Source organism: Lynx canadensis, chromosome E2 (genome assembly GCF_007474595.2).
Source record: "Lynx canadensis isolate LIC74 chromosome E2, mLynCan4.pri.v2, whole genome shotgun sequence".
Taxonomy (NCBI): Eukaryota; Metazoa; Chordata; class Mammalia; order Carnivora; family Felidae; genus Lynx; species Lynx canadensis.
Window position 1 is genome coordinate 46,986,381 of NC_044317.1, and position 25,059 is coordinate 47,011,439.

General features: G+C 49.7%; 3 protein-coding genes across 3 annotated transcripts; all 3 read right to left on the bottom strand.

Annotated features, from left to right (window-relative positions):
* Nucleotides 1–3,990: 3,990 nt before the first annotated feature.
* On the bottom strand, nucleotides 3,991–4,996 carry LOC115502138 (interferon lambda-3-like). The gene is made up of 5 exons (XM_030297336.1): nucleotides 4,960–4,996; nucleotides 4,606–4,733; nucleotides 4,322–4,481; nucleotides 4,173–4,240; nucleotides 3,991–4,086 (listed from the first exon to the last, which is right to left on the bottom strand). The coding sequence occupies exons 1-5, from the start codon at nucleotides 4,994–4,996 to the stop codon at nucleotides 3,991–3,993; spliced, it is 489 nt and encodes a 162-aa protein (XP_030153196.1).
* A 14,440-nt stretch (nucleotides 4,997–19,436) lies between these two features.
* LOC115502139 (interferon lambda-3-like) lies at nucleotides 19,437–21,300 on the bottom strand. The gene is made up of 7 exons (XM_030297337.1): nucleotides 21,260–21,300; nucleotides 20,713–20,888; nucleotides 20,343–20,492; nucleotides 20,048–20,109; nucleotides 19,777–19,917; nucleotides 19,612–19,695; nucleotides 19,437–19,532 (listed from the first exon to the last, which is right to left on the bottom strand). Exons 1-7 carry the CDS (start codon nucleotides 21,298–21,300, stop codon nucleotides 19,437–19,439), a joined length of 750 nt encoding a protein of 249 aa, XP_030153197.1.
* A 2,161-nt stretch (nucleotides 21,301–23,461) lies between these two features.
* Nucleotides 23,462–24,818, bottom strand: LOC115502141 (interferon lambda-4-like). Its single transcript, XM_030297338.1, has 5 exons — nucleotides 24,651–24,818; nucleotides 24,200–24,271; nucleotides 23,981–24,124; nucleotides 23,678–23,752; nucleotides 23,462–23,560 (listed from the first exon to the last, which is right to left on the bottom strand). The coding sequence occupies exons 1-5, from the start codon at nucleotides 24,816–24,818 to the stop codon at nucleotides 23,462–23,464; spliced, it is 558 nt and encodes a 185-aa protein (XP_030153198.1).
* Nucleotides 24,819–25,059: the final 241 nt, after the last annotated feature.

Below are 25,059 nucleotides of genomic sequence, written 5' to 3' on the forward strand. Positions count from 1 at the left end.
TTAAGGGTGAAGCTAAAATGCTGAGAATGGCAAGGCTGAGAGATAGGAAGAATCTGGATTATTGATAACATTACTGTGAGTTCCTGAATTAGCCAACTCTTAGCCTATTTTACCCTTAGACCTCTGGTTATATGAGATTACAAATTCCTGATTGTTTTGAGTTGGGGTTTTCTATTATTTGAGCAAAAAAAAAAAAAAAAAGTCCTGACAAACATATTTGCATTTAATACACAATGGTATGGTTCTTTTTGTTCTACAACTATATGTGATGTTACACTACTTCGTTTAAAAAACAACCGGGACACCTGGGTGGCACAGTCGGTTAAGCATCTGGCTCTTGATTTCAGCTCAGGTCATGATCTCATGGTTGTGGAATCGAGCCCCATGTTGTGCTCCCCTCTGAGCATGAAGCCTGCTTGAGATTCTCCCTGCCCCCCCCCGCCCCGCCCTCTGTCTCTCCATCCCTCCCCCACTGGCACACACTCTTTCGCGTGCTCTCTCTCAAAAATAAAAGCCACAACCACCACCATTACCTCTAAGTGCTGAAGATGTTAACAGGCATTCATCAAGATCCAAGGGATGGAAGAAACCACCCTGCTCTGGCAGATAGCGGTGTTCAGAACCATGGAGAGCAGCCACTGGTGCTGCCTTCTGGGTGCAGTAGACTGGCTCTTAGAGGGGTTTCCACGGGCCAATCCCTTTCTATGGATCATTATTCAGAAGATGGCAAGGGGACCTTTAGAATTAGAGTTTTTGTTGCTATTGGCTTATGAGGTGGTCCAGTGTGGATCTGAACTTGAGCTGTTTTCTATGCACAAGAACAAAGCTAATTTGTCCCTGTCCTTGAAATTAGAGTTGGAGATATGACTTTAGAATGTATTAGACTGCCTTATCATTCAAATTATGTTCTTACATTTATTTGTTTGTTTGTTTGTTTGTTTGTTGAGAAAGAGAGAGAGAGAGCACACAAGGAGAGAAGAGGGGCAGAGGGAGGGAGGGAGAGAGAATCCCAAGCAGGCTCCACGTTCACCATGGAGCCCAATGTGGGGCTCGATCCCACAACCCTGGGATCATGACCTGAGCTGAAATCAAGAGTCAGACGCTCAACTGACTGAGCCACCCACCCAGGTGCCCCTGTTCTTACTTTTTAAAGTGAGGAATCCATTTTTTTGGGAGGGAATTACAAATCTCTGCCCTATTGACCTCAGTCTTGGTTATGTCATTTGTTTTGTCCAATGAAAGTGTGTGTACCATTTTGGAGCAGATGCTCTAAGAATGAGTACATAGACCATCATGTACTCTAATCTCTCTACTCTAAGACCAGCAATATCCCAGTTAGGGCTACACCTTTATCCTGGATCCCAATGAGGAGCTGGGAGTCAGCCTACCCATGATGGTCATATTGAATGAGCAATAAACATTTGTTGTTACTAGCCACTGAAATTTGAGAATTATTTGTTACGATAGCATAACCTGGCCTACGTTGACTGATACAAGAGTAATCAGCAAGAAGGTTGTTGGTGAATTCATGTATGTATGAATGTATATCATGTATATAGAAATGTATAAGTCCAGAGAGACCATAAAGAGGGAAGCAAGAAAAGGGACAGGACTCTGAGAAGCTCTAGTATTTAAGAGGTAGGAAGAAGAAAGAGAACCAGAAAATGTGACTGAGAAGTAGCAGCCAGAATTTTAAGGAAGATAAGAAAAGTATAATATCACAAATATCAAAATGGGAGAGAGTTACAAGAAGGAATGGATGAAGAATGGGTTCTATGCGGCTGGGAGGCCATCTGGGGTGAGAACTAGAGAATCAATCACAGGATTTAGCTGTGAAGAGATTGTTGGTGTTGAGTGGAGCTCTTGGGGCAGAAGCCAACTGTAGGGGCTATGGAGACTGGGGTAGGTAAGGAAGTGGAGCCAATGGAAAAAAGATATGGAGAAATAGTTGGAAAGAAACCTATGGACTAAGAAAGGTGAGCCTGATGATGGGCAAGTACTTGTAAAGAAGGTTTTGAAAAATAGAGGACAAGAGAAGGGTATTTTATGGGGGAGTGAATTAAGAGGGGCCAGGATCAGGCACTGGCCCAAGTCAGGCGGAAAGACACTTCATCCATGGAGACAGAGGAGCCAGGTAGGAGAGTGATGTAGATGATGAGGAATTTCTACCTTGCAGCTTCTGGAAGGTAGAGGGAAAGGTAATCTGTACGGAAAGAGAGAGGAAGTGATGGAGTAGTGAATACGAGAAAGAAGAGATTTGAAAGAGCTGGAGTGAAACATTCCAGAAACAGATTTAAAGAAAGAGTGGTGTCCCAGAGATGGGAGTGGGCAGAAGAGGCTGGTTCCCCAGACTGCAGCACCAGATTGTCCATCTTCCTGACTCTCCTCCATGGGTACTGAATACAAGGATACTTTGACACTTCATACCGACTGCAGTCCCAGGGAATGATGGTGACAAATAATCCCATGCAGCCAGAATTCTTCAGCTTTGAGGGAAACTCACTTTTCACTTCCACGTGTATCATTAAGGATGTTTTGGCTACAAATAACAGAAAGTACTACCTCAACTAGCTTAAAAAGTGAGGTGAGGGGCGCCTGGGTGGCGCAGTCGGTTAAGCGTCCGACTTCAGCCAGGTCACGATCTCGCGGTCCGGGAGTTCGAGCCCCGCGTCAGGCTCTGGGCTGATGGCTCAGAGCCTGGAGCCTGTTTCCGATTCTGTGTCTCCCTCTCTCTCTGCCCCTCCCCCATTCATGCTCTGTCTCTCTCTGTCCCAAAAATAAATAAACGTTGAAAAACAAAAGTGAGGTGAATTTGTTATCTCTCACACACACAAAAGTAATGAATATAGACACAAAACTCTTTAACAAAATATTAGCACATAGAATTCAGCAATAGATCAAAGAATTATACACCATGATCCAATGGGGTTCGTCCAAGGATGCAAGACTGGTCAGTATTTGAAAACTAATCAGTATAATCCACCAAAACAGGCTAAAGAAGAAAACTCATGTGATCATATCAATCAATGCAGAAAACACATTTGCCAAACTTCAACACTGACTCATGATTTTTAAACACCTCTTATAAAAATAGGAACAGATAAGAACTTCCTCAAGTTGATAAAGAGCGTCTACAAAGAGTATCTACAAGTTGATAAAGAGTTAACATTACGCTTAATGGTGAAAGACTGAAGGCTTTCCCTGTAGAAGAGAGAAAATGTGCCTTCTCAGGCCATTCTTATTCAATGTAGTACTACAGTTCCGTCCAGTGCAATAAGGCAAGAAAAGGAAATAAGAGTGTAAAGGGTGGGAAAGAATAAATAAAACTGTTTGCAAAAGACACAACTGTCTGCATAGAATGATGTCCACAGTGTAACGTAAATGACTTCTTGGTGACAACTCTGACATCCCTCCCAAGAGATTTCCACCATGACAATTGTCACTCTGGATTGGGAACCACAGTAAGTTTAGGGGAAGGAACCACAAACACAAGATTGACACATATCCTTAGAAATACTCAGATACAGATCCTAGGTTCATGATAAAGCCCTTGTCCCACTGATCTGACAGCCACAGCCTCCATCCAGACATGTTATGACTTGGTATCACAACTGCTTGTTTAAGTAGCTTGCAGTGAAATCTTCCGCTACTTGCAGCTGAAAGCGTCCTTAGTGAGCCTGTCCCTCCTCATTCATTCTTTCATAAACTCTCTCTATCATCCCCTCCCCCCTTCCTTTGCTGCCCCCTCCCCACACACACACTCAGAGGGCCACAGTCACTTGTGCAATCGTGCAGTCATTTACACAGTCACATACAACCAGGGTCAATGTCACAGACCAATAGTTTGTTTTCACACATTTTATGAAAAGCATGAGATAAACATCTTTTGGGGGCTTCATAAACAAATAGGGATCTGGAAGCAATAATCTAGGGGAGGTTGTTGGTGTGGCAATAATATCTAAGGGACACGCTACAGGTGGGTCTCAGTGATCAGACACAAGGGTCTTCACCGGTGACACCTTTCAGGTCCCGGATGAGGAGGTAGAAGAGGTCGAACATGACAGAGGCCTCCAGGCAGCTGAGGGACTTCAGTGGGGAGGAAGGGATGGGTCAGTGACTATCATCTGGGCTCCCAGCTGTCCCCAGATACCAGTCACTCCCTGGTCACTCACCTTCTTCGGGGCCTCATGGAGCCAGGGAAGCCAGTGATGGAGGCAGCCTTGGGTCTGGGGGCCTGCTGGGGCAGAGGAGGGTGACATGTGAGGCAGGGCCCAGGACAGAGGGGGACGTTCAGGTGGTCAGAGCGCAGACACGGCCTGGGTGCCCCGAGTGCTCACACAGGCCCGGAGCTCGGAATGGATGTGGCGCAGCATGTGAAGGGGCCGGTCCAGGATGTCCCCCTGGGACGCATCAGCCACGGTCCCCAGGACCTTCAGCGTCAGGGCCAGCTCAGCCTCCAAGGCCACGGGGCGCTCCCACGCCTGGGGACAGGAGACAGAGGCAGGTGAGAGAGGACAGGTTGGGAGGGTGAGGAGAGAGAGGTGGTGAGAAGGAGAAGGGCAAGGGGACAGGTGAGGGCAGGGGTGGGCCTGACTGTCCCCTCACCTGCAGCTGTCGCAGCTCCCGGGTCTTGGGGAAGAGGCAGGGGCGGCAGGTCCAGGCCTGCGGGGCGACTGACTCTTTCTGGAGAGCAGAGGCAGAGGTGGACCCCGGCAGGAGCAATGAAGGGGACACTCACAATGGTGTCCTCCCTCTAGGGCCCCGCACCTGGCTGCATTCCCGGCCCCTGAGTCTCTTTCACCAAGGGGAGGAAGAGGCTGCTGCCCTGGAATCTGTTGCCCTGGGGCCTCAGTCTCCCCTTCCGGGTGCCAGCTGCAGCTCTGTCCCCGATGACGATGACAGTGCCTAAATTTCCACGTCCTCCTGGGAGCTCATTCTTGCCTCAGCTCCGTGTCTCACCATGTGGCCCGGACAGACGGGCCGTCTGGGCTGACATGGCAGAACACAGCCCGAGGTTGTCTGGGGAGCCAGGGGAAGCCCCAGGCTGGGGAAGCTGGGGGGCACGGCGGGGCCAGGGGAGCCTGGGGAGGGGAAACGGACACGGGAAAGTGACCTCCTGAGCTGGACACTCCTCAGGGCTGGGGCGGCCTCAGCCCCACAGTCAGGGGTTACAGATGTCTGGGTGGGGTGGGGAGCTCATCTCTGCAGGCTGCCCAAACGTGGACAGGGGACAGCGAGGGGATACCCAGAAAGCATCTCCACGAAGGGTCTGGAAGCTTCTGGAGGGAGGCTGCTTACAGCAGAGGGATGACCCAGGGAGCCACGCAGGGGGAAGAGTCAGTAAGGCAGAGACAGAAGAGGAAAGCTTCTCTTGGGCCCCCCTTCACGTGATACCAATATGAGATGGGAATGAGCGTCTGCTAAGGACTTCAGGTGTGGCTGAGGACGTCAAAGGACCCAACCGATTGTGGAATAAAGGAACTCATTCCTTTATTTCTTTGTTCAGTCATTCAGCCGATCATTGATTGAAGAATGTATTCTTGGGGCGCCTGGGTGTCTCAGTGCGTTAAGTGTGGGATCGAGGCTCAATGCAGAGCCTGCTTAGGATTCTCTCTCTCTCTCTCTCTCTCTCTCTCTCTCTCTCCCTCTGACCCTCTTCTTTGCTCCTGCTCTCTCTCTCTCTCAAATAAAAAAAGGGGGGGGGGGCGCCTGGGTGGTTCAGTCGGTTGAGCGCCTGACTTCTGCTCAGGTCATGATCTCACAGTTTGTGGGTTCGAGTCCCGGGTCGGGCTCTGTGCTGACAGCTCAGAGCCTGGAGGCTGCTTCGGATTCTGTGTCTCCTTCTCTCTCTGCCCCTCCCCCGCTCATGCTCTGTCTCTCAAAAATAGATAAATGTTAAAAAAAATTAAAAATAAAATAAGCTAAATTAAAAATAGTCACAGGTTCCAGGGACTGGAAACACCTGTGGGGGCCACTATTCAGTCCACCGCTCGTCTGTTGCGAATGGAGACAACAAACTACAAGGGTTGGCAGAGCTTGTGACTTTATCACCAAAAGAAATCACAGATGTTTTCTTATTATGTTATTTTCCAACAGGCATCTTGCAATATTATTTATGCTCATCTCTACTTTCAAGTTAAAGTAGCTATTAAAGCTGCCACGAGTGGCTTTCTATTTAATGCATTAGCGAAGAAGCACATAAATTACTATATCACGGGTTTAAAAAATATTTTGATAGCCGCGTTACAATAAAAATTGGATTTCTTTGTCCTGTGTCTTTTCCTTTATTTCGAGAAGCTTTGCAAGGCTGTCATGAGGTCCAATTCGTGAAAATGTTTAAGAATGCCTGCCCTCTGCCTGAGTGGCTCAGTTGGTTAAGCATCCGACTCTTTTTTTTTTTTTTTTTTGAGTTTATTTGTTTATCTTGAGAGAGAGAAAGCAAGCAGGGGACGGGCAAAGAAAGAGACAGAATCCCAGGAGGCTCTGCACCGCCAGCACAGAGCCCGATGCGGGCCTCGAACTTACAGGCTGTGGGATCTTGACCTGAGCTGAGTCGGTTGCTTAACCGGCTGAGCCACCCAGGTGTCCCGAGCATCTGATTCTTGATCTCAGCTCAGGTCTTGATCTCAGGGTCATGAGTTCAAGCCCCCTGGGCATGGAGCCTATGGAGGGGGGCAGGGAGTGAAAAACTGGGTCTCTGGAAAACTGGGTAGAGATGTTCTGTCAACTGGACCACGGCCCTCAGGGCTGTAGGGTGGAAGAGAATTATACTTCCATGGGGTTTTCTCATCCACTGGTTTTGAGAGTCTCTTTGTTACAGCAGCTCACCCTTTATGCAAACTCTTTAGTATGAATTGTCTAGAGTTGTTCTCACTCGTGGGGGCATATCCAGGATTAAGTGGGGCTTGAAGCTTACACCATTCAGGGGCTCCTTTTGAAAAACTGAATGGATGCAGCCACTATGGAAAACAGTAGGGGGGGTGTCCTCAAAAAATTAAAAATAGAACTACCATATGACCCACTAACTGCGCTTTGGGTATTTACCCCAAGGATAAGAAGACACTAACTCAAAAGATATACACACCTCTGTGTTTACTGCAGCATCATTTGCAATTACCAAGACATGGAAACAACTTAAGTGTCCATCAATGGATGAATGGATAAAGAAGGTGTGGACTGTATATAACAAGGGAGTATCATTCAGCTACAAAAACGAAGGAAATCTTGCCATTTGTGATAACATGGATGGAGTTTGAGGGCATTGAGCTTAGTGAAACAAGTCGGAGAAAAGCAAACCCCATACGATCTCACTTATATATAGAAGCCATGTATATCTATATCTGTATCTGTATCTATATCTATATCTATATCATCTATATCTGTATCTATATCTAGCTTCTATATATAAACAAAAAACAAAAAACTCATAGACACAGAGAACAGACTGATGGTTGCCAGAGGCGGTGAGGGGGATGAAGGTGGCCAAGATGGGTGAAGGTGTTCAAAAGGTACAAACTTCCGGGGTGCCTGGGTGGCTCAGTCAGTCGAGCGTCCGGCTTCGGCTCAGGTCACGATCTTGCGGTTTGCGAGTTTGAGCCCTGAGTGGGGCGCTGTGCTGTCAGCAGGGAGCCTGGAGCCTGCTTCAGATTCCGTGTCTCCCTCTCTCTCTGCCCCATCCCCACTCGTGCTCTGTCTGTCTCTCTCTCAAAAATAAAGAAACATTAAAAAATTTTTTTTAAAGGCACAAACTTCCAGTTATAAAATAAACAGCTATCGAGGGTGTGATTTACAGTGATTGTAGCTAATAATACTGTTTTGAATCTTTGAACATTGCTAAGAGAGTAAGTCTTAAAAGTTCTCATCTCAAGAGAGAAAGTTATAAGTATATATGGGGATGAATTGAGGTGATCATTTCATAATGTATACAAATATCGAATCATTAAGTTGGACACCTCAAGTTAATATAATGCTATACATCAATTTTATCTCAATTAAAAAAAAAGGAAACAGAAAGGGAAAATATTTTTTTAATGTTTCTTTATTTTTGAGAGAGAGTGAAAGGGGGAGGGACAGAGAGAGAGGGAGACAGAGAATCCCAAGCAGGCTCCGTGCTGTCAGCGCAGAGCCCAACTTGGGGCTTGAACTCACAAACCCTGAGCCCATGACCTGAACTGAAATCAAGAGTCAGATGCTTAATCAACTGAGCCGCCAGGGGAAAAGGTTTTATTTTGCTTATTTTACACAAACGTGTGACCTTGTGAACCTGCGGAGAAGGCCCCACCCCAGACTGGGAAGGGCCATGCAAAGGTGAGGCCCCGAAGCTTGGGCTGTGTTGTGAATACGAATGCCTGGTGACGCTCCACCCACATCCCTTCTTCAAGACCAGCAGGCTCAGGCCCCAGTGGTTGGGAACGTAGCTGCTGATGGCTCCCAGCTGCACCACCCACCCCCCGCCAGAGGGGAGTGCTGTCAGCTCCAAGGAACTGCCTTGCTTCAAAATTAGTCCCCCTCCCAGGGAACTGGCCATGGCCAATGGTTGGCTGACATAGAGATACCAAAGCCTGAGTCCCTGGCTTCAATTTGGGACAAGTCTGAGGGGCCATTTCCTCTGCAGAGCTCTCTGTAGGATGGGCTAACGTCTTGTGGAACTGCCTTGCCCCCCACAATCCTGCCTTCCTCATATTCTTACAGGTGCACCTCCCAAGAGCCCTCCCCTAAAAGCCTTCTGCCCAGGGGTCCCTGGGTGGCTCAGTCGGTTGAGCGTCTGACTTCGGCCCAGGTCATGATCCCAGGCTTCGTGGGTTTGAGCCCTGCATCGGGCTCTGTGCTGACAGCTTGGGACCTGGAGCCTGCTTCGGATTCTGTGTCTCTCTCTCTTCCCCTCCCCCGCTCATGCTCTGTCTCTCATAAATATACATTAAAAATTTAAAAAAAAATTTTTTTTCAACGTTTATTTATTTTTGGGACAGAGAGAGACAGAGCATGAATGGGGGAGGGGCAGAGAGAGAGGGAGACACAGAATCAGAAACAGGCTCCAGGCTCTGAGCCATCAGCCCAGAGCCCGACGCGGGGCTCGAACTCACGGACCGCGAGATCGTGACCTGGCTGAAGTCGGAAGCCCAACCGACTGCGCCACCCAGGCGCCCCATACATTAAAAATTTTTTTAAGATGAGGTCATTAGGTTTGGCCCTAATCCAATACAACTGGTGTGCTTATAAAAAGAGGGAGAAGAGACACAGAGGAAGAAGGCGGCCATGTGACAATGGAGGCCGAGATGGCAGTGATGCACCCCAGGAATGCCAAGGATTGTTGGCAAATGCCGGCAGCTGGAAAAGATGAGGAAATTCTCCTGCACAGGTTTGCAGACGAAAACCTGAATGGCCCTGCTGACACCCTGACTTTGGACTTCCAACCTTCAGAACTGTGAGACCGCACACTTCTTCCATTTTTAAGTCACTCGGTTCGTGGTGCTCTGTTATGAGAGCCCCAGGCAAGTAAAATATTATGTCTATTATTTCTACGGAGAAATACTAGACCATGACGTCCTGCCGGACATGTCTTCCAAACTCCGTGCTCAGTGATACCATGTTGGCAGCCTCTGTATTTACACCATCAAAACTGGAAAATGCTACAAATTAGAGCTTTTCTTCTCTGAGAACCAGTCGGTAAACATTTACAGGAAGCCACTACCCATGGCTGTTACCTTGGTTAACAGGGCACTGGTTACAGGTGACAACTCAGACCTTTTGATGATTGTGGAACACAGAATCTGAATGAATATCGATGCCATTCTGGCCCTTCCGTTCGAGTGGGGGGCATATGGAGGCAGGTGATACATGGCATCCTGACCCAGGTCTCCCTCACAGAGCTGTTACAATGGGGAAGGGCTTCTTATAATAGAAATATCTGCAGCTGACCCCTTCCCATCCTGATCATCATAACTAAGAAACAATCATCACACCCCCGAGGGCATGGCAGAGATCAGTGCCCTCAGACACGAAGAAGGCAAGAGTGGTGATCCCGTCATACCCTCATTTAGTTCACTTGCCTGCTCCCTTTGAAGCCCGTCTGGATCATCGTGGAAGACAGTGGATGTGCACATTTAATCAGGCAGTAGCCCAAACTGCAGCTGCTGTGCTGGACAGGGTATCTTTGCCAGCGAGAATGAACACAGCCTCACCGTGTGATATGTGGCCATTGCCCTGGCAAATGCAGTCTTTCTGTCCCTTATGGAAAGGAGAATCAGAAGCCGGTCGCATTTACTCAGGATGGCCAAGATGCATACTTAATCTGGCCCCAGGGATATGTTAGCCCATCCTGTCCTCTGCCATAACATTAACTGCAAGGACCTAGACCATCTGGACATGGAACGTCATGTTGGCCCACTCTTTGACAGCAACATGCTAATCAGATTGTAAGAGGGAGAAGTGACAAGTATATGGAAGATATCCTCCCGAGGGTGGGAGGGAAACTCTTCAAAGGTCCGTGCACCTGCTTCACGAGTCAAGTCTTTAGGGGTCCAGTGGCGCGGAGTATGTCAGGATGCCCACTTCAAAATAAACTATTGCAACTCACACCTCTTCCTGCTAAGAAAAAGGCCCAATGCCAGTTAGGCATGTTTGGACTCAGCAGACAGCATATGGGAATAATGCTCCAAGCCATAAATGTGAACCAGTGTCAGCTTCGAGTGGGGTGCAGAGAAGAAAAGCACTGTGCAGCAGGTCCGGACTGTGATGTGAGTCCTCTGTCACTTGAAGCATATGATCCAACAGACCCTATGGAACTTGAGGTATCTGTGGTAAGAAAAGACCACTTGTGGCATTTACACAAAACCTCAATGGGAAAATCACAATGGAGCCCACTAGGGTTCTGGAGCAAGGTCAGGGCATCTACAACAAAGTACACTCCATTCATAAAGCAGTGCCTGGCGTGCTGCTGGGTCACAGTGGACAGGAAGTTCAATGTCTCGAGACATCAAGTGACCAATTATGAGCTGTCTGACCCACCAAATCATAAGGCCAGGTGATCTAAGCAGCCATTCATTGTAAGATCTAAGATCTAAGATGAGACACAGGTAGGGCCAGAGGACAAGTCTGCCTCATGAACAAGTGGCCCAAGCTTCCATGTCATCTATTGCTGTTATATGGCTGCCTATTCCTCTGTTCACATGTATGGCCACACGGCAGGGGGTTCTTTGTGACTGGCCCATGAGAATGAAAGAGGCTAAGTTTGGCCCATGGATGGATTGGCTCAGTACTTGGGTCTAAGATGAAAATAGACTTATGTCTCATGACAGCCCATTCAAGGGTGACCCCGAAAGACAGCTTTGAGAGGAAACCTTGTCAATAGGCAGAGCTCCAGGTGGTAAAGCTGATCATCCAGTATGTGGAAACAGAAGTAGCCCAAGGTGACTATGCAAGAATTTATAAGCACTAGAAAATGGCCCTGACGCTTGGTCAGCAGCTTGAAATTAGCCTGAAAAAGACGAGATGACCTCAGATGGGGACATTTGGGATAGAGGTATATGGATGGACACAGGGGAATGGACACACAGCGTATTTTGGTTTTGCATGTCAACGCCACCGGAGAGCACCTACTACAGAAGTGACACTAATCAACCAAGGGGAAGTAATGATTTGGCCAGCTGACATCAGCCGCCTCCATCATCAGCCTCCCCAGATCTGCTACCATGCACACATGAATGGGGGAGCCATGGTGGCAAGATGAAGGCCATGGATGGGGCCCAACAGCCTGAGCTGCTGCTCACAAAAACTCATCTGGATAATGCCACTGCTGAATGTCAAGCCTGCTAGCCAGAAGCACTGTGAACTAAGAAGACCAACCTGCCACTGGGTGATAAGTTGATGACATTGGATCCCTTCCACCCTGAATAAGACACTGATTCATCCTGATCGGGATAACCCAGCCAAGGGTTTGCCTCTCCTGACCTCAAGGCCTCAGCAAGAACTACCATCTGAGGGATATCAGAACTCAGATCCACCAACATAGGATCCTGCATAACACCACCATGAATCAAAAGACTTCATAACAAAGGAAGCCCAGCAGTAGGCATGCAACCATGGGATCCACTGGTCCCATTTCATACCTCACTACCCAGAAGATTTGGCCTAATAAAGCTGTGAAATAGCCTCTTAAAGATGTAGCTGAGGCTTCCACCTGCAATGGAAATTCTGCAATGGAAATTACTGAGTACGCAGCATATACCACAAATCAACCATCACCATATGGTATTGGGCCCCCAGCGAGTAGAAAAAATGAGTCCGGGAACGAAAGAGCGAATGCAAAAATGGCATTGCTTACCATCATTTCCACTGACCCACCTTAGAAAGTCATGCTTCCTACCAGAAAAATTTAGGTTCTGCAGAATGAGAGATCCTGGTTCCCAGTCAAGGGTCCCTTCCACCTGAAACTCAGCAAGAATCCCATTGAACCTTAAGTTCTGATTGTTAACCAGCCACTGCTCTTCTGCAAAGACACCAGTGAGCAACATTTTGGCAGGGGAAATTGACCCTGTTGTACAGTGGAGATGGGGAAGCATATGTTTAGCACTCAAGTGATCCACTGGATCTTCAGTTCAGTTAATCTGTTGGCCAGCTTTGATGGGGAAAAAAATGCATAGGTAGACTGCAGCCATAGATTGAGAAGGTCATGGTAGTAAGGGCCTCACACCACTCTGGGATAAGGGTCTGGGTTACCCATCCAAGCCAGTAGAAGTTCTAGTTGAAGATGAAGGGAATCTACAATGTATGGTGCAGGAGGGAATAATAAGTATCGGTAACTTGCCTGTGACCAGCTGCAGAAGCAGGATGTAGATCATCCTACTAAACCTTCTTTCTCAAGTTCCTCCAGAAGACTGTACCAGCCAGAATCTTGGAAAAACTGTTCCCAGATGGGACAAGGTGAGTATATGGAGCAAGCAGCTCGACTAAGACAAGGGGTGGACTGTAGTGGACACTGTGGTGGTCAGAGCCAAGCTGCCGACAGTGCACAGCCAGGTCCCTCCATGGAAACTTCCATCATCCACTGGGAACCAGCTGGGACTATGTTTATACTCCAGTTCTTGGGGGGGGGGTGTCCCACAACCACTAACTGACTGATATAGAAACAGAAAGGCCTGAACTCCTTGTGTCAATTTGGAACAATTCCAAAGGGCCTTCCCAGCTCCAGAGCTCCCTGTAGGACCTCGTTTTCAAGTGTATGGTGGTTTAGCTTCCCCCTCTACCCAGTCCTGCTCTGCACACTCCCTTGTATGTCTATCTCCTGAGAATCCTCCCCAGTAAAGCTTGGGCTAGGAGGCTCTCATCTCATAATCTGTTTCCAGGAAACCCAACCAAAGGTGAACTTTGTTAGCTTTATGGCAAATCTGGTTCAGCCCCCTGGAATCTCCCCTTCCATTTCTTTTCTCCTGGTCTCTCCCTTCTTTCTGTCCTCCACATTATCACCAGCCTGGAAGTGGCCTTTGTGGGAATGGTTGAATATCAGAAACTTCTTGATGAGGTAAGAACAGAGCCACCTTCCCTAGTAAACCACAAAAATCATAAAGCAAAAATGTTTGTAACTATAAAACTACCATTAGTACATGAATGATGTAAATGAAATATAAAAGTGGTAGCTTTATTTATTTTACCAATTTTTCATCAAGAAAGCAAGGAAAACAAAAAACTATGAGCATTTGTTACTTTTGAAAATGCTATTTTAAACTAACCTCTGTCTTTTTATTTCCATATGGCATCTCTCTCCTCCTCTACTTCATTGACCCCCATCTGTGTTCCTGTCTACCCTCATTCATAATTTCAGGGAGAGTCTGTACAGGGGTGTAAAGAAAACCATTGGGTTCTGTCATGCAATAGTGTTGAAGAACCAGAAATAAGGATGGTCTCAGTAAAAAAAGTTTTACTTTTCACATTTACTTTTGTTGCCCATTTTCTTTTAGAGTCCATATATTATAGTGGTTAAGAGCATGGAGTCTGTCAACAATAATTTGTTTTGGGGCGCCTGGGTGGTTCAGATGATTAAGTGTCCGACTCTTGGTTTCGGCTGAGGTAATGATCTCACAGTTTCATGAGTTTGAGCCCTGTGTTGGGCTCTGTACTGACAGTGTGGAGCCTGCTTGGGATTCTGTCTCCCTTTCTCTCTGCCCTCTCCCAGTCACACTGTCTCTGTCTCTGTCTCTCTCTCAAAAAAAAAAAAAAACCACAATAATTTGTTTCAAATCCTAACTTATTAGCTGTGTAACATTGAGTGGGCAATTTACCTCTCTGTTCCTCACTATTCCTGGCCTCAAAATGTATGTGGATAATAGTACCTACAACATAGGATTATTGTATGAATTTAAGGACTTCACCTTGGGATAGTGCTTAGAATATGACCAGATCCATTGTGACCTGTCACCAACTTCTTGCTATTGTTATAAAACAGAATGGTTCTCTTTTTTCTATTATTATATTTCATGTCAATTTTTGCCAATGTTGACAAGGAAAGAACGTGCAGTGTGTGTGTGTGTGTGTGTGTGTGTGTTGGTAAAGTTGGACCATTCTCCTGCATGGCTTTGGGCAGGGAGAAATCACACAGATTCAGGACCATGGAGAGTGGTACTAATTGGTCTTCTATCCCCTAATACTAGTGTTAGACAAAACCTCTGGAGGTGTGCCAATTTTTTTACTCTCCAGGGCACTGGCAGCCATGGACTCTGGGCAGACATTCACATTCATTCACACAGCATCGTACACACTTAGAGTATTGCGTGGAGGGAAATTGTGTCTATTGTGGTCAAACTGTATTTTCCAGCAATCTCTATCTTATATGCTCTGCTGCAGTGTGGCACTTCCACTCCACCATCAAGACTGAGTTTTACTTTTCACCAGTCCCTCAAATCTGGGCAGGGCCTGAGACTGCTGGGACCAATAGAATTTAGTGTCATTTCTGGACATGGCCCTTAACTGGCCTCCAGCATTCACATCTTGTCCTTTAAACACCGTTTGGAGGTCAGCCAACCCCATTGTAAGAAGTTCAACTGCCCAGGGAGTGCAGTGCTGGGAGAAGTCTGAATCGCATGGAGAAGCCACTTACAGGTGCTCTGGTAACTCTCCCGGCCGAGCTCACAGCCAGCCATATGAGTGAGCCATCAATGGCATCCAGCCCAGTCAAAACTTCAGATCAATCAAATCCCAGCTGGCATGTGGTCTGCAACCACAGGAGAGACCCTGAGTGGAATCACTCACTTGAGAGGGAACCAGAGAGGGAGAAGGATAGGACAAGGACAGGTGAGAAGGCCCTGACTACCTTCCCCACACACAGCAATTACCAATTCTGGAAAAAAAAAAAAAAAAAATTTTTTTTTAAATAAGTATTTACAAGCACTGGAGAGAAACTAGAGGCAGGCAGAAACTTGGAGAGGATTCAACCTTTTAAAGACAAGAACGCACTGTATGAGATCTAAGTTTACATGGCTTTTCCCCTAGAGACACATCTCTGTCTGTGCGGTAAGAGGCAGCTAGAACTCAAGCAGAAAATCGTAATCATTCATTTGAGGTGTCAGACGCCAGAGTTTGGGGCTTCCAGAGCAGGTAGAAATTGAGAGAAGAAATCTCAATATGGAGGGAGCTCCAGAAAGAAAGGACCTCGGTCTATATATAACTTACCCTGAATTTTCAATGTGCTGAAAGAAAAAAAGGCTGTCAACACAGAATTCTATAGCCACTGAAAATACCCTGGAAAACTGAAGGCAAAATAAAATGACTGTTCTCATTCTTGTCGTTCAGCAAGAAAAGAGAAAGGAGAAAGAGACGGGCATTGCCATTTCCTTCAAAGGAATGACTCATGAGGTGCTCAGATCACTTTCACTCACATGCATTGGGCAATACCCACTGCTGTAGTTGCAGGGAAGGCTGGAAAATGTCTTTAGTAGAGCGCTCTTGGATCCACTTAAAACTTAGTTTGTCTCAGTAAAGGAAGAAAGAGAGAATAAGTATAGATACAGCTAACTGTAATCTTTGCCACTTCTGGTTTTTTTGTTTGGTTGGTTTTTTTGGTCCATTATGTGATTGTGTGATGGCTGGATCTGTGGCAGCCATTTTATGATCATGATGAAAGACAGTACTGATACACTGAGGAAGGAGGAGTAGCCGGGTGGAAAGAGTCTAGAACCAGTTAAGACGTCATGCCCTCTAGACCAGCACTGTTCAATATAAGTATTATGTGAGACACGTATGTAATTTTAAATTTCCTAGTAGCCACATTTAAAAAGTAAAAAGAAATATATGAAATAACATGTGACCAATAAATATATGAAAGAAAAAGAAAATAATAGAAATATTCATTAAATATATATTTAAATATATCATATCTGCAAATGTATTTATAATATTAAAAATATATAATTTCAACAGATAATCTGTGTAAAAAATTGTTTTAAGTTTATTTGAGAGAGATAGAGCATGCACATGAGTGGGGGAGGGGCAGAGAAAGAGGGAGAAAGAGAATCCCAAGCAGGTTCCTTGCTGTCAGCACAGCGCCTGATGCAGGGCTCGATCTCACGAACAGTGAAATCACGACCCGAACCAAAAGCAAGAGTCAATCGCTTAACCGCCTGAGCCACCCAGGTGTCTCCAGTGTAAAAGTTGTTAAGATTTTAGCCTTTTACGCTGAGCCAAAATTCTGTACGTACATCTACCTATTCCCTGGCTCTGTCCCTCTGTCCTCAGAGAGAGTAGAAGCAATGGTGTTCCTGAAGAAATCAACCCACCTCGCACCCAGATCTCCGTCTCCAAACACTGTGCTCCACTGAAAATAACCAGATCTCCTTGGAGAAGTGGCTCTTTACAGACCTGGGAGGGGCGGGGGGATTACTAAAAATTGTATTCCAGAAAGCAAGGCGGTGCTCAAAGAATGACGGGAACACACACAAAGACACAGGCGCCCTCTTGAACCCTACTGACCTAATCCGGAACAACTGAAATACCAAAATAAAGGATAGCAAAGAATTACAATCCACTGAATAAAATAAGGAGTCATGAGTCTGTGCTGATGGAAATCCATCGATAAATACCTAAGTGAGGGAGGGGAGAAAAGCTCTTCCCAAGAGTAGAATGCCAGCGAATACACGTAAAAAGAGAATCACTGGTCGGTAACTGTCCTAACAGTAGCCATCAAATGACCACCGTCAATGGATGCCAACATGGACGGGTCAGAGGTAGGGAAGGAATACGCATTTACCTAGTCTCAAAGTCTCCTCACTTACTTGTTACAAAGAGAAAAAGAGTAGCTTTACAGTGGGGAAACTTGGCAGGCCCGATGTGAAAAAAAAAAAATTTTTTAATAAAAATTCCTCAATTTCTGCAGAATGTTCTATACTTAGAGCACAGCTCAGCTTGTACCAGCTACATTTCAAGTGCTGACTAGGTGTATGTAGCCTGTGGACCACCCGGGTCAACACAGCTTCACACGAACCCTGCTGTTCCAGACTTCTCGTTAAATACGATGAAAGAGGGGCGCCTGCGTGGCTCAGTCGGTTGAGCATCCGGTTTCGGCTCAGGTCATGATCTCATGGTTTGTGAGTTCGAGCTCCGCATCGGGCTCTGTGCCAACAGCTTGGAGCCTGTTTTGGATTCTGGGTCTTCCTCTCTCTCTGCCCCTCCCCCACTCATGCTCTCTTTCTCTCTCTTAAAAATAAATATTAATTTAAAAAAAAAGAATCCTGATCTTAAGAGACAGAATCTTAATCTCTTAAGAGAAAATCTTAAGAGCTTCTTAAACTCAGCAGGGCTCAATCCCACGACCCTGGGATTATGACCTGAGCCGAAATCAGGAGTCGGACGAAACGTGGCCGAAGGGGAAGTCAGAGGGATTCGAAGCATGAGAAGGACTTGCCACACACTGCTGCTGGCTCTGACATGTAGGGTCCCGTGAGCAAAGACCACAAAGAGGCCACCAAGAGCTAAGGGTGGATGGGTGTTCACAGCCCCACGAGGGAGCAGGGATCTCAGTCTTACAACTGCCAGGAGCCGATCCTGCCAATAACTTGAATGAGCTCGGAGACGGATTGTTCCCAGGGCCCCGGATAAGAACCCAGCCAGCCACACTTTGTTCGGCCTTGTGAGACCCACGGCGGAGAAACTACCGAGCCCATGTGGATTTCTGACCCGCAGAACCGTGAGCTAGCAAATCCGTCTTGTTTTGAGAGGCTAAATGTGTGATAATTTGTTATGGCAGAAGAAAAAATATTTTTCTTAAGCAAATTTTTTAATGTTTTTTTTCCTTAAATTTTTAATGTAATTATTAATTTTAAAATTGACATCCAAGTTAGCTAGCATATAGTGCAATAATGGTTTCAGGAGTAGAGGTCAGTGATTCATCCCCTATGTATGACACCCAGTGCTCATCCCAACAAGTGTCCTCCCTAATGCCCCTTCCCCATTTAGCCCACCCCCCCCCACCTACAACCCCTCCAGCAGCCCTCAGTCTGTCCTCTGCATTTAAGAGTCGCTTATGTTTTGGGGAGCCCGGGTGGCTCAGTTGGTTAAGCGTCCGACTCCGGCTCAGGTCATGATCTCACGGGTCGTGAGTTTGAGCCCCACATCAGGCTCTGTGCTGACCCCTTGTTCAGAGCCTGGAGCCTGCTTCGGATTCTGTGTCTCCTCCTCTCTCTACCCCTCCCATGCTCATGCTCTGTCTCTCTCTGTCTCTCAATAATAAATAAACACAAAAAAAAAAAAGAAAAGAAAAGAAAACAAAAAAAAACAACTTAAAAAAAAAGAGTCGCTTATGTTTTGTCCCCCTCCCTGTTTTTATATTATTTTTGCTTCCCTTCCCTTATGTTCATCTGTTTTGTATCTTAAATTCCTCTTATGAGTGAAGTCATATGATATTTGTCTTTCTCTGACTGACTAATTTCACTTAGCATAATACCCTCCAGTTCCATCCACGTAGTTGCAAAAAAAAATTTTTTTTTTTAATAAAAATTAAAAAGGGGCGCCTGGGTGCCTTAGTCTGGTAAGCATCTGACTTCTGCTCAGGTCATGATCTCATCGGTCGTGAGTTCAAGCCCCACATGGGGCTCTCTGCTGTCAACATGGAGCCCGCTTTGGAACCTCTGTCCCCCTCTCTCTGCCCCTCCCCTGCTCGTGTGCACCACCCACCGTGCACTCTCCCAAAAATAAACATAAAAAAACCCTCACAAACTTAATCCATACAAACACACACACAGTCCCACACCACGAGGAGCGTTTTTTTCCTCATTTTTTATTTGCACAATGTTTACAAAAAGTAGAAAAATAAACATTTTATCAGGTCCGAGTTTGAGAATTCACGCACATGAATTCATAAATCATGATTTGGTGGCAATGAATTAAGAAAAGTGGTGGATGCATAAGTAATACCTAAGGTGTTGGGACAGGGTGCAGGTGGCTGTCAGGGGTCACACACACAGGTCTCCGCTGGCGACACATTTCAGGTCCCGGGTGAGGAGGTGGAAGAGGTTGAATAGGACAGAGGCCTCCAGGCAGCCGAGGGACTCCGGTGGGGAGGAAGCGATGGGTCAGTGACTGCCTGTCATCTGGACTTCCGGTTGTGCTCAGACACCGGTCACTCACCTTCTTCTGGGCCTCGTGGAGACACTGCACCCTGTGATGGAGGCGGCCTTGGGGCCGGGGGCCTGCTTCAGACTGAGCCGAGACCTGGGGGCAGAGGAGGGTGGCGTGTGAGGCAGGGCCGGGGACAGAGAGGGACATTAGGGTGGGTGGTCAGAGCGCAGACACGGCCTGGAGCTCGGAGTGCATGTGGCGCAGCGTGTGAAGGGGCTGGTCCAGGATGTCCCCCTGGGACCCGTCGGCCACGGTCCCCAGGACCTTCAGCGTCAGGGCCAGCTCAGCCTCCAAGGCCACGGGGCGCTCCCACACCTGGGGACGGGAGACAGAGGCAGGTGAGAGAGGACAGGTTGGGAGGGCGAGGAGAGAGGGATGGTGAGAAGGAGAAGGGGAGGGGGCCGGGTGAGGGTGGGGGTGGGGGTGGGCCTGACTGTCCCCTTACCTGCAGCTGCCACAGGTCCCAGGTCCTGGGGAAGAGGCGGGGGCGGGGTGTCAGGTCCGGGCCTGCAGGGCGAGTGACTCTTCCTGGAGAGCAGAGGCAGAGGTCGGCCTGTCAGCCTGAGGCACGGCGAGGAGACCACCCCAGTAGGACTGGATGGTGCTCACAACAGGAGGTTAAGTTGCAAAAGGAGTGGCAGAGTCCCTCAGAGTCTGCCCACTGCAGGGCTGATGGGGGGTTAGCCCAGGGAGGGAAGGGTGCAGGTCCCCCGCTGGGGGAGCTCGGAAAGGTAACCCACAGAGGGAGGGGAGGAGGTTAGCCCGCAGCTCTTGTGGGGACAGAGACTTGAACTGGGCCAAGTGGCAGCCCCCGGCATCCAGGAGGGCCCCGAGGGGCTGGGGGCCGGGCACCATAGCAATGAGCGCCAGCGTGCGTCCCACAGCCGGATCTGTGATACGGAAGGACAGAAAGGCGAGGGCTAGGGCAGCATCAGGGGCCAAGGGCGAGGGCTCTGGGGAGGGGAGGGTCGTGGACGGTGCTGTGGGGCTCGCTCGGCTTCATTCCTGGACTCTGGTCTTCCTCAGCAGACGGGGGACTCCAAATGTCAAAGAGGCTGTCCCCCGGGGTCCTCAGTCTTGTCGGGCGTCCTCTCCCGGGTCCCAGCTGACTGTTCTGTCTGCGTCCCCGAAGAACGTGCAGCTCTGAGACGTGTCGTTCCTGCCCGAGCCCCATGGTGCAGCTTTTAACCTGGACAGATGGGCAATTCCGGCTGATGTAGGAAAAGTGAAAACTTTCGCTGCCAGGGGAGGCCCCCAGGCGGGGAAGCCCAGAGCCAGCCGAGCATCTGGAGCGAAAGAGAAACCGGATTCAGTGTTCGCCTACGCGAAGGTGAGTTCCGAAGGTGAATCCTCAGGGCTGGGGCAGCGCCGGCCCCACCGGGAGGGGTCACGGTGCCCTGAAGGGACTAGCTTCAGGACTGGGGTGGGAGGGGACAGAGGGACTTGCCTTTCTACAGGACTCCCTAATATAGGGAGGGGAGGGGTAAGGCACCCTTGGTGGGTGGTGCCACAGGGAACTTGAGACTTCCAAGAGGGAGGCGGTTCAGGGGCTGGGAGAAATCCCAGGGAGAAGGCTGGCTGGACGCAGGCAGAGAGAGTCGAAAAGCTAAACATCCAAGAACAGAGAGGACACCAACCCTTCCCCACCTGTCCTCACCTGCCATTCATTGACAGAGAGCCCGCATGCACACCTTCCATCGTCCAGGCACAGAAAGACCCAGGGATCTGACGCTCTGCTGAGGAATGGGGGGTGGGGTGTGCCCAAGGACTTCAAAGGAACCAGCTGGTCACCAGTGGTGACAAACGCCTTCATTGATTCACCGGGTGCTTATTCGGTCCCCATTTTGTCAGGCACTGCTCAAGGTGCCAGGAATTGAGCACCGAAAACAAACAAACACAAAACGACCCTTCACAGGGCTTGTTACTAGAGAGGAGTAAGAGACAGTGTCCGGGGTTGGGGGTGGGGGTGGGGAGCGTGGCGTATGTATTACGTCAGGTAACAGAAAATGGGGGGGGGGGAAATAATGCCGAGATGAGAGCAGAGTGCGGGATTAATGAGGCGGCCTGAGAAAGTGACACGTGAGCAAAAGCCTAAAGGAAGGGAGGGAGGGAGCTATGTGAACATCTGAGGGTCGAGCCTTCTGGGGAAAGGCAGCAGCCAGTGCAAACGGAAAACAGAGACACCCCCCCCCTTTTGTCGAGCACTTCTGCGTCTCACCGGGTCACGGAAGCTTTGCCACAAGGCGGTATTGAATGCCCGTGAGAACACCAACTGCATACTGTGCTTCGCCTGCCTTGTAAATAGGTAGTAACCTGCGGGGACTCAGAGAGGTTAAGAGACCTGCCCAAGGTCACACAGCACATAAGTGGTGAGGGCAGGGATTTAATGAACTTGGTCTGACACCTGGACAGTAACCACTGCAGTCTCTGGCCTTTGTGTAGCTGGAACTTCTGGACCCAGAAGGGATGAATTTTTTGGAGAGAAGGTGTTGGGTCCTTTCTTACACGTGATCTCCACCTGCAGTCCTTTCCCTCATTGATAATTCCAGAGAAAGGGTAAACAGAAGTCCTCAGTTGGGAAAATCTTTGAGCTCTGATACAGAAAAATGTTTCAAAGCCAAAAACAGGGATGTACCCCAGTCACCTACCAGGGCATTGTCAATTTCTGTCAATTGCAAGGGCCTTAATTCAGGGGAGAAGACATTGGATCAACAGCGAATTCTGAAAGTGGATAGAGTATCTCAAAATTCCTAAACTTCAGGCTTGTTTTTCTTAGAAAGGAAGTTCAGTGGGGGTGATTAAGAGCATAGGTTCTGAAACTAAAGGGTCTGGGGTTCAGACCTGGCTCTGACTTTCACTAGCTGTGTGACCTTGAGAATGAGGATCACAGTTAGCAACAAAGATCGCCAGCCCACAAATCTGGACAAGTTTAAAAGGCACAATTGTGTACTTCTCTGTGTGTGGTTGTTTAATGGAGACCATTTATTAAGACCACACTATGACCTCACCTGGAAGCTTTATAAACACTATTTCAAAATACATTACTCATTTGCAAGGACAGTATCATAATGTCATTGCATAGATGAGAAAACCGAGGCTCAGAGAGAAGCAATTTGCCCAGAGTTACTCCATAATTAAATGGCAGGGTCAGAACTGAAATTCAAGTCACCTGATCTCCCTGGTTCAGCATTTTTTTTTTTACTGGACAGTGCACCCCAAAATGGTCACAAGGAAACAACCAATGCAAATGCAATAATATTTAATAATTGGCCATAAATTAACACCCGCAGACAGAATTGCAGATACACACAGGAATTTTGCAAATACAAAACATGCGTAAGTAACAGAAATGAAAAAACTACAATAATTTAAGGCCTTTAGGCCTTTCCACTACCAAATCCCTCAGGGAACGTATGCCACCTCCCCATTGGGGAGATTCAAGAATCACAGATTCAGACAATCCCAAAGTGGGCGTTGAAGGTTCAAATCAGGGCCTGGGACCTGCCCTGGGAGAGGGCCGCTGGGATTCTGGGAACCACAGAAGTAGAAACTGGTACATGGCGCGTGGGAGTCAAGGCAGACTCCAGACTCAAGTCTCTTCCTGCCACACCAGGCGCCTGGACGATCATGCGTCCCACGGAAGTATCGCTGCATCCCGGGGAACTCGTTCTGGCCTTGGGAAAAGCACCCTCACCTCTGGCACCCAGTGCCGGTGGGTCGAGGTCCCGCCGACCGAGGCTGAGGATCTCCCGAGCTGGCTGAGAGACCCGCCTGCTGCAAAGGGCCCCCCGGAGGGCGGGGCCCGAAGCCTCCCGCCCGCAGAGCTTCGGGTCCCAGGCCCGGCCGAGCCCAGGCCGGATCACAGACAAGGCCCCGAGTCTGCCACCAGCCTCAGGTCCCACGTGAGCAGGCGCAGGAGGTTGAAGATGACGCTGGCTTCGTGGCACCCAGGCGAGTCCTGGAACCCGGGAAGGAGGCGGAGGCGGGCTGAGCCAGGAGTCCGAGCTCCCATCCCTTCTCAGCCTCGCACGGCTCCCCCCATGCAGACTCCCCGCCTCCCCGCCGCTGCACTCACAGCTCTGCGTGTTTGGGGACGCGTCCTCGGTGGCCTGAGGGACTTCCTCCAGGAGCCTGGCCGGACCAGCTCGAGCTGCAAGGGGAACAGGAGGGACGTGAAGACGGCGAAGAACCCAGGGTCCCTGGGACTCTGCCCGTGAGTGACTCTCCCACCGCAGACCAAAACCTGGATAAAGGGACACCGAGACGACGCGAATCGTGTCTGGGCCGGCTTTTCGGTTCGGGGGACAGATTGGCCTCGCGGGGAGGCCCGGGGGCGCAGAGCGAGCCGGAGGGGCCGGGGGGCGCGGGCGGTACTCACGCAGGCCCCCACGTCCCGCCGTGCGGCCGCCAGCAGCTCCAGGATCGGGCCGGTGCCGGGGAACCGCTCCGGGCTCCGCAAGCGGCTCAGCACGGCCTGGGCGTCCTCGAGGCCCCGGGCCACCAGGCGAAGCCGCGCGCACGACTGTGGGGAGCAGGCGGGAGTTAGAGAGGCCGCGCCCACCGCCCGCGCCGCGCCCCGACGGCTCGCCCGCCTCACCCAGGGACGCGGAGGGTCCCTCCTTGGGCGAAAAGAGCAGTTGCGCGGCCTCCAGCTCAGGGTCTCCTCCTCCTGTGGGACAAGGGTCGGGGTGAGGCCGAGCCTCCTCGCTGCGCTCCCCAAGCGCTGGGAAGGCGGGGATTCCTACACGTGGGACGCTCCCGGCCGGGGACGGTTGTGCGGATGGTGCACTGAACCCCGTAGCTCTCGGAAGGCCTGGACGGTGGGCCGAAGGCACCCCGCGGTCGCCTTGCGAAGCCCGGCGCCCCGACGTGGAACCGAGTCGGCCTGGAGGGGGCGCCCTTTGGGGCCTGGCACAGAGGCAGAGCGTGTGCTGACCGCACGGGCGCCCCGCAAGACGCCGCGGTCTGAATTCTGCCCTGGGATCCTGCTGGGCGCTGGGACGCAGGGGGCCCTCGGGGACGGGTGGAGAGGTCTGGGCGTCACTCACGTAGCGGTCCCTCAGCGCCTTGACCGCCGCCACCGCCCTGGGCTCCAGCGAGCGGTAGTGTGACAGCAGGCAGCGCCGGGGTGTCGTCACGCCAGGGTCCGCCGCCTCGCCCGCCGTCACCAAGACCCACAGCCCCACGGCCACCGCGGCTGCGCCTCTCGGCCCCATCTCTGCTCCTGCGCAAGGCGAGGCGCCAAGAGTCCAAGCCCCTGCCTCTGCTTGGCGTCGCGCCGGGACCGATGCTCAGGGCGCGGGCCCGAGACACGCCGCGAGCCCGCAGCCCCCTGGTGCCGTCGGCCCGTCTCCGCTCGCCGCTCACCTGCACGCTGTCCTCGGTGCCCCCTCGTGCTGCTGCAGCGCCCGCCTTCCGCTGTCCCCAGGCTGGAGCCCACCTTCGACAGCGGCGCCT

Excerpts from the sequence above, each read along its gene's own strand:
- LOC115502141 (XM_030297338.1), bottom strand. The coding sequence starts at position 24,818 with ATGGGGCCGAGAGGCGCAGCCGCGGTGGCCGTGGGGCTGTGGGTCTTG. Across the intron at positions 24,272-24,650 it reads AGGCGCTGAGGGACCGCTAC|GAGGAGGAGACCCTGAGCTG; the intron begins GTGAGTGACGCC and ends CTTGTCCCACAG. Across the intron at positions 23,561-23,677 it reads GTCCCCAAACACGCAGAGCT|GACTCGCCTGGGTGCCACGA; the intron begins GTGAGTGCAGCG and ends CCCGGGTTCCAG.
- LOC115502138 (XM_030297336.1), bottom strand. The coding sequence starts at position 4,996 with ATGTCAGCCCAGACGGCCCGTCTGTCCGGGCCACATG. Across the intron at positions 4,734-4,959 it reads CCGTCTGTCCGGGCCACATG|TGTCCCCTTCATTGCTCCTG; the intron begins GTGAGACACGGA and ends CACCATTGTGAG. Across the intron at positions 4,087-4,172 it reads TCCATGAGGCCCCGAAGAAG|TCCCTCAGCTGCCTGGAGGC; the intron begins GTGAGTGACCAG and ends TCCCCACTGAAG.
- LOC115502139 (XM_030297337.1), bottom strand. The coding sequence starts at position 21,300 with ATGGAAGGTGTGCATGCGGGCTCTCTGTCAATGAATGGCAG. Across the intron at positions 19,696-19,776 it reads TGCACTCCGAGCTCCAGGCC|GTCTCGGCTCAGTCTGAAGC; the intron begins GTGTCTGCGCTC and ends CTCTGCCCCCAG. Across the intron at positions 19,533-19,611 it reads TCCACGAGGCCCAGAAGAAG|TCCCTCGGCTGCCTGGAGGC; the intron begins GTGAGTGACCGG and ends TCCCCACCGGAG.